This window comes from Sinocyclocheilus rhinocerous, unplaced genomic scaffold (genome assembly GCF_001515625.1).
Source record: "Sinocyclocheilus rhinocerous isolate Xijiao unplaced genomic scaffold, SAMN03320098_v1.1 scaffold1201, whole genome shotgun sequence".
NCBI lineage: Eukaryota > Metazoa > Chordata > Actinopteri > Cypriniformes > Cyprinidae > Sinocyclocheilus > Sinocyclocheilus rhinocerous.
In genome coordinates this window covers 1,354,998-1,363,829 of record NW_015654059.1, presented here as the reverse complement: position 1 = coordinate 1,363,829, position 8,832 = coordinate 1,354,998, and the positions used below count along the sequence as shown (strand labels likewise).

At 37.1% G+C, this 8,832-nt stretch overlaps 1 protein-coding gene across 1 annotated transcript in view; it reads left to right on the top strand.

The window, feature by feature from the left end:
- Positions 1 to 8,832, top strand: part of LOC107716727 (dedicator of cytokinesis protein 4-like) — a 74,242-nt gene that overhangs the window by 39,380 nt on the left and 26,030 nt on the right. The window contains exons 20-21 of the mRNA XM_016523265.1: positions 1,108 to 1,208; positions 8,697 to 8,778. Coding sequence (XP_016378751.1) covers positions 1,108 to 1,208; positions 8,697 to 8,778 — 183 coding nt within the window. The remainder of the gene's footprint in view (positions 1 to 1,107; positions 1,209 to 8,696; positions 8,779 to 8,832) is intronic.

Genomic DNA, 8,832 nt, shown 5'->3' with positions numbered 1-8,832 from the left:
AAAGGGGAAATATGAATAATTAATTATAACTAGTTATAATTAATTATAAATATTTAGATCCGCTGTAAGTATTTACTTGACCTCTCAGTGTCAACTGTCTGTCAATTCTAAGAACGTTAATTTCCTGGTTAAGGAAAATAACTTTCTTACTGTACAATACTACTCAGAGCATGTAGCAAACTCCAGTTGTGAGCGAACAATGAACAACCTCGAGTGTGATACAAGTAAGACTTTATTAACTACATAAACACTTAAACTAGTCTAACATACACACACGCATACAGTTGGCATAGGAAAAAGGGGTTAAAGCTTAAGCAGTAAAGAGAAGAGAAATAAAGACATGAAGCTATGGTACAATTTGATATTCAACAGATCTACAGCCTGAAGGAAATCTGAATCTGATCTGGCTGAGGTGTCCTGGTTGCCATGGTAACCAGGGGCCTGGGATCATTCACATACATGCTGGCACCCAGTATGTTTATTGGGTGAGGGGTCTGTGATTATTTGTTAATCTAATGAATAATTGATTTGTTAAATCTAATGAAAAATTGTGTGTCTGATTGGTCCAAATGCTACACTGTGCTAGTTTTATGTGTCATATCATTCCACGGCCTACTTGGGCCTATTTCACATAAAATAATTTAAATTCATCATGGAAATGGCACCTTAAAAGTTTCATAGACCATTTGAACAGTTGATTCACCAGCGTTTGTTTCAATGGTTTCAATGGTTGATGTGTTGATTCAACAATAATTGATTTACTGCCTTAAAGATTCACCAAGTTATCTCATCTTAGACTTTTCTTGCTATTATCCAACTCCTATCCTTATATCATATGATTAATCTAGTATAATAAGCAGGATAATGTACATTAACAGTTGATTCTGCCAGTGGATTTAATGGATCTGCCACATGATTGATTCACCAGAGATTGGTACACTTACAGGTGATTTGGAAAGTGATTCGGCTGTTGTTGATTCTGCTGGTCAGTAATGCAAAATAAACTCTGCCAAAGCCAAAGGGACTTATTTAGCTTAAATTGTTAACAATTTTGCTATGGATATGCTTACAGCTTTATTGAAGTGATGCTTTTCTTTTTCTCCTCAGGTGCACGTTATAAATTTGCTGCAGGACAGCAAATTCCAGCTCTTCAAACCTGTAATGGACAACTACATCGAGAACCACTTCGCTGGTGCCCTTTCCTACAGGTAAACACAATAATGTTACAAATCGCAATTTATAAGACAAATGTTTTTTAAATTGTCACTGATGAAAAACACTTTCTGCAGCAGTAGGTATGTCAGCTGGCACAGAACATTTTTTTGTGACTTTGTGCTTCTTTTCCATTGTTTTTCTATGTAAATGCACTTGATGCACATCTTTCACCATTTTCACCATGCTCATGTCTTCCGTGTCGTCTCACATATGAGCACATGTGTCAAGTTAAAAGAAGCCTGAAGTTAAAAATGACATGTTCTAGGTATTCATCTTGCGAAAAAAAATAAATAAAATTTCAAATGCTCGTACAGCATGAACTTTATGTAAACACAGACAAAACATGTCATATCAAAATAAAAGTCTTGCAGTGTAAATGCAGCCTAAAGAGACCTGCCTCTGTCAATGATGTCATTACAAATAATCAAACAGCATTAATGTTGGTGAAAAAACTCGCTGCTCTATTTTTGGAAAGCTTTAGTAGCTTAAGCCCTTTGACAAAACCACTCCGTGTTTTATTGCTCTTAAAGGGTTAGTTCACCCAAAAATGAAAATTAGCCCATAAATTACTCACCCTCAAGTCATCCTAGGTGTATATGACTTTCTTCTTTCAGACGAATCCAGTCGAAGAAAGTCATATACACCTAGGATGACTTGAGGGTGAGTAATTTATGGACTAATTTTCATTTTTGGGTGAACTAACCCTTTAATGTGTGTAATTTTATTATTTGTATTTTTGAAGCTATTAAATTAGTTGTTAGCATTGTTTTATTATTTTTTTAAATTGTTGACATTTTTTAACTACTAATACTATTTTATAAATAAATATTTGAAGTATTTAAACAAAAGTCAGCATCTTGGACATTGAGAGCCAAAATGCATAAAATGCTAAATGCATGAAAAAAAAATACTTGCATATATACTGATATACACAAAAATTTGTAATGCATATCAAAACGCCAGCTAAATATAATACAGCGTAATATAGTATCGGGAAGTCTATAGCAATTCCAAACATGCTACACATGTAAAAATGATGTATCAGTGAATTGTACGAGTTTCGAAACACTCAAAAAATCCTGGAGCTCCTGTGGCATTTATTTGAAATAGCATGTCATGCTTTTGGGAGAGATGCGTTTGGTAACATGGAAAGATAAAAGGTGTTTTATGTTGAGCTCCAGGCCTTGTGTACTGTAATCCATGGAGTTTCTCTGAGTTTACAGGTCCTCTCAGCGCAGAGGGAGATGTATGTCAAGCCCAAAGCACAGCGTAGTCTTGCTTTCATCTGTCATAACCTGTTTCATTTTACTGACAATGCAGTTGTTTCACTGTATGTGTGGTCAGGAAGGTAATGTGTGTTGTCAAATTGTTGTTCAGATCTCAAGTATAATTCAATAGGTCGACGCTCCTCAAAAGTTTGACTTTGTTCTTTGTTTTTCTTTTCCTCCTAATGTTGTTTAAACCTCTCCTATCTTTTTCTTCCTAACCACTCACCTTTTGCTTCCCTTTCTGTCTCTCTCTCTTTCCCTGTCATGTTTGGCTGTGTTCTGTGTGTGTGTGTGGTGTGTTCTGGCCGTGCTGTCTGTCAGTAATGAGGCGTGTGGTTGTGTTGTTGTGTGTGGGCAGTGATGTGGTTTCTCTTCTGTAACGCGCTGAGGTGTGGAGCATCATGTCAGAGTTGAGGTGGATGTGGGCGGCTTGCAAAATACTCACTCTCGTGCTGTTCCCGTCACCCAGTCCCTTAATGCTGTCCCGTGTTTCTGTCTCACCGTGTCTTTCCCTGTCTCGGTCTCTATTCTTGCTCTATTTCTCTCCTTCTTTTTTATTTTATTTTATTTTGCATTGTGAGCTTTAAGTGTGCTTACATTACTTATTTTATTTTGCATTGTGCGTTAAGTATGTTTACATTTCTTATAATGTTGTGATGCCTAAATTCACACTATTTTATTTATTTATTTTATTTTATTTTATTTTATTTTTATTCTTTTGCTTTCTTGTTTTTTTGTTTTGCATTGTCTATTAAGTGTATTTTTATATAATTTGTTTTTATTTATTTAATTTTAATTTATTATTTTAAAAATTAAAATTGTATTTTGCATTGTGAGCTTTAAGTGTGTTTACATGTTTTGTTTTGTGTCCATTAAGTGTATCTTTACATTTCTTATGTTGTGATGCCTAAATTCATTCAATTTTTATTTTTTATTTTATTTTATTATTTTGCATTGTGTGCATCAAGAGTATGTTTACATGTTATTTCAAACCATTGTGTTTTTTTTTCACAGCCTATTTTCAGTTTAATGTTATTTGCTTTGTAACCATTCACACGCACACACACACACACACACACACACACACACCTTCACACAGCGCTGTTTCTCCCAGCATGCTCAAAGACACACTAAGGTTAATCTGCAGTCAGGATGGATACTGTGGTGATGAGAGTTGAAAAAACAGAGCTGCTGGGTTCAATCTGTGTGTCAGTATTCCTAAAGTCTCTGAAGTAAATGCAAATGAGCTGCTGCTCCCCGCCCCCTTTTTCCAGAATAAGGCTGTGCCTTTATTTTTCAGGTTTGAAAATGCGAGGTGCACCACACTGTCTTTTTTTGGTTGACTTTTTTTTTATTTAGAAAAGAGCAGTGTGCTGCGGTTTTTTTTTTAAGTTGCTAGGCAACCACCAAATCAGCTGTCCTGTCATTGCAGTCTCTGGACATTTCCAAGCAACTGTAAGCTTCCGTAACCACAACGGAACACAAAACTCTCACTGTCAATAGAAAATAATTTTTAAAAAGGCACCTCTCACTGCAAAAAATGCGTTATGTCTGATCGGGGCCTAATAGTCCTCCGCTGCTGCAGTTGTAAAAATATATATTCAAGTATATATTCAAATATACAAGCTGTTTATTAATTTTTCCACCCCTGAACGAAAAACCCTTTTTTTTTTAATGAAAAAACGAAAAAGGAACCATTTTCTAATTTTTCTTCATTCAATATTAAATAAGAAAAAACGAATGATACACGGATTGGAACAGAACAAAATTGAATCTAATTCAACTGAACTGAGTTCTGTGTATTTTAGAAAAAATACTCATATTAGTAGTCAGATCTTGGTAAATATAACTAGGATAAATAATATAAAGATATAGTTGATATATTTGATTACAGTTGATATTTTTGGACTCTGCTAAAATCAATTACATTGAAAATATTACAATCACAACATATCTTAAGATTAGTGAGGTGGTACAGTGTGTTTAATTAAGGTCTAATTGGATTTTAAAGGAAATCTTTAGGGGGAATGAGAGCTGGTATTATGCTGTAGTTAACATTAATTGCAATCCCATGCTGGGAATGTTAACATTTTCCTCCTTATGGCCAAATTACTCTCCTGGGCTTCCAAAATCAACAAGAGCTTCATCAAAGACCCAGTTTTCCTCCAATTATTTTTTTTCGTTTGTTATTAATCACAACATCTTACTTTATAAATTAACCAATGCAGCGAAAAAGAAATGTTTAAACAAAAAGAAACTATCCTCACTATTTCTCAGGTTTTCTAAGATTTTGACCTACTGTAACTTACACACCATCCACAGAACTATAGTCCTTCTGACACAGATCTTGATCAGTTGGACCCTAAGGACATTTTGACTGTCAACAGAGACCATTAACTCAGAGCGTTCAGAGCCTGTTTACAAAGTTTGCTGGCAGCTGCATCAAGTATTCATGAAGACCTGTGTGCTCTAAAGCCACTGATTCATTATTACCATCACTTAACATCTCAGACGTTTCATCGCCTGAGTGTTTAAGTCCCCTCATGGGATACAGAGGACCGCTAAGGACATTTATTGATCTTGGAAAAACATTCAGCCTGCCAGCGGCCTCCGATTCCGGTGATCAGTTCCAAAACTTTCAAAACCTGTTAGCAGCATGAGCAAATTTTTAAGATATAAAGCATGTGCCAGGTAAGGGATGATGTTATTGCAGAATAACCCCCGACAGGGTGATCAGGACCCCGACCCAAAGCAGAGACATGGCGATAAAGATATTGATTTAAGACAAAACTGTTTTAAAATCTTACCAGTATGTTAGTTATCTTATAATCCATTACAGTGTATAAAACAATAGTCACAAAATGGCAGCAGCCAGGGCCGGATTTACCTCTTCGTGACATAGGCAAAACAAATTTTTGGGCCCCCCATCCCTATTAATATAATAGGCCTAATATTACCACCACCCAAACAAACAAAAATATTTCTTAATCAGTGAAACCGTTACAGTGTTTTCTATCGCAATAAGCGCTTGCGTTCAGTCAATAAAAATCGAAATGTAGTTCTTTGTTTGAGAACTGAGAAAGACCATTCCATTAATAGGTGAGGCGTACCACTTCTGGAGTGCATTATTTCTCTAATAATTTTAACGGCCTGGAGTAGGGCTGCACGATAAATCGCATGCGATATTTAACGCGCATCTTATCAGTAAAGCTGGTTCTGTAATCAGCGGTAAATCTCTATCTCGTGCGTGCTTTCACATTGAGCAGCATTAACTACACAGAGCCGTTGTTCACTGACGAGCTGCGCAAAACCACGTTCATATTCGCGCGATTTTTTGCGCAGCTCGTCAGTGAACAACGGCTCTGTGTAGTTAATGCTGCTCAATGTGAAAGCACGCACGTGATGGAGATTTACCGCTGATTACAGAACCGGCTTCCTGACAAGATGCGCATTAAATATCGCATGCGATTTATCGTGCAGCCCTAGCCTGGAGTCACAGTCACATATCAATTGTTCAGATGATTTGTTTCAAGACATTTGACATGTTTCCATCCTGAAATATCGCGTGTGTTGAACGAGCTAATTTTCTGCAAACGTTCCATTGCAAATTCCAAAACGTCATTTTAGAGCTAACAACAGAGGCTTGAGCCATTGATATGCAGGCTAATGCAGTTATTAATGCAGTCTAACGCAGTTATTAGAGAGAGAGCGAAAGAGAGGGAGAGAGAGAGAGATTAAGTGCGTGTGAATATGTGCGTCTGTGCGTCTCTCAGCAGTGTTCAGCAGCAGCGTCTACTAATAGCGAATCTTTAAGTTGAACTGCTTCAAGAACCTCGCTACTGAGAAATGTCATGTAGCTTTTCAGCTGCAAAACTATTTTATTGATAAATTCGCAGCTGCAGCGCTGACAAGGTTATGTCCGCGTCTCCATGTGAGTGCGTGTCTGTAACTACTGTCTGTGTGCGTCTGTGGGAGGGAACGGGAGAAGGAAAGCGTGGAAAAAAAGGTGGAAGACATGGAAATAGTTTGTCATTTTTTACCCTATAGTTTGTTATATTCATTTGCTCAATGTCTTCTGTTTTGGTTCTTTTACTGTTGTAGATAGCCCATAGTACAACAAAAAATATTATACATCTCTTCATTGTGTTTGGGCCCCCCCTGGACAAGCGAGCATAGGCACGTGCCTAGAATGCCGATGCATAAATCCGGCCCTGGCAGCAGCTGTGTTTGTATGAAACTAGAGAGCGAGTCCGTGATACCAGGGTGACATTAAATAATTGTACACATATTGAATCGAGTTTTAGTATTTTATTAGCTAACCAAGCGCAAACGCATCCACAAAGAAAAACTGTTACTAGCAAGCGTATAGCACCGACTTCAGTTACCCGGATGAGCCGGTGTTATTCGTTTTTACCAGTTGTTATCAATAACGTACCTCGGAATGTCGCGACTGACCAATCAGAATCAACTATTCCACAGAGCCGTGTCATAAATTTACTTAATATACTAGAGTAGAACATATTCCTGGATCATCCTGAAGTAACATTCATACCAGTCAGATAGCAATCAGAATAGCCTTAAATTTGGGCGCTGAACAACTAAAGGATATTATTATATTTAATTCTAAACGCAATAATAATATTAAGAAGACAAAAACTAGCTATCACAGCAGTTTACGAGAGAGACCCAGATGCAGAATGATCAAGGGAGTGAGGTTTATTGACAAGGCAAGGATTAACAGGGCTTATGTGAGAGTCCAAACAGTAGGAAAGGGCAGTCTGCAGGAGAACAGGAGGATGGCTGAGGTCAAACCTGGACAAAGTTAGGCTGGAGAACAAGGATGATAGAGCGGCCCCAGATAAGGAGAACACTGGAGATCAGGCAGCAGCTTGAGAAACCAGGGCTTGATACTTAGAGCTGTGGTGAAATCAGTCCAGTCAGATAGCCAGGTCTTGAGAACAGCAGCCAGGGGAATCAAGACACAGAACAGGAACCAACACAAGACCACAAGAGAGAACAAGCAGCAAGATAAAACTGACTACGCACTATGACTAGAAAGAAAAGAACAAAGAAAAACAAACTCAAACTGCAGAGAGCAAATAAACAAAATAATGAACCATAAGGCAAAATCTAGGAATCGATAACTGGAATAAAAACAGACAAGATCAAAATAAGGAAAGGAACCAAACAAGAGGTTTGATAAAACTAGAACAAAAATATAGACAGGAACTAGTCTAGAGCAAAATAACAAAAAGCAAAGAAAACCTAATAAACCTCTAGAACACTAAATGCAAAGCTAGACTGACAAGGGGTGTAAAAATAACACCACTAATACGACTAGTAGACTGACAAAGAATTCTCTTCACACAAGGAACTAATGCAACGAACCAGCAGAGACATGAGGGAAGAGGCACACTATAAAGGAGCAGAACACATGAGGAACAGGTGGACACAATCAAGTTAACAAGGACTAGACTAGGACTAAACAAGGGCAGGACCCTGACACTAGCAGTGTAAAAAAAAAAAATTGTCAAAAACTATACTTATGATATCAAGCAAAATACACTACCATTCAAAAGTTTGGGGGTCAGTAAGATTTTTTTGCATTGAGGATTGATAAATAGTGCCAGTAAAGACATTTATAATGTTACAAAAGATTTCCATTTCAAATAAATGCTTTTAAACAAAAGTGTAAACCAATTTATTCTCCATTAAAACTAAACTGAAATTAATAACTAAAATATAAACTAAATACAAACTAGCGAAACGTAAAGTTACTGAATAGTGTAACATGAGCATGCAAACATTTTCCCATGCATTTTTCTTTTACCTGCAAATGTAATTTTAGGAGATCCGTAAAATCTTGAGTGCTGCCTATGTGTATCATATTTGTGATATGATGAATTTTCCCTGCAGGACAAACAAAAACGTACAACATTCACACTTAAACAAACATTGCCCTCGATGTCTATACAAACTAGCGAAACGTAAAGTTACTGAATAGTGTAACATGAGCATGCAAACATTTTCCCATGCATTTTTCTTTTACCTGCAAATGTAATTTTAGGAGATCTGTAAAATCTTGAGTGCTGCCTATGTGTATCATATTTGTGATATGATGAATTTTCCCTGCAGGACAAACAAAAACGTACAACATTCACACTTAAACAAACATTGCCCTCGATGTCTGATATTCACGGCTTGTGTCTGCAGGGATCTGATCCGTGTGTTGAAGTGGTATGTGGATCGTATCATTGATGCCGAGCACCAGGAACAGATCCAGCAGGTTTTGAAGGTGAGAACACTAACATACGCTTCATTCGGGATGTATGTTACAGTATGTATGCAA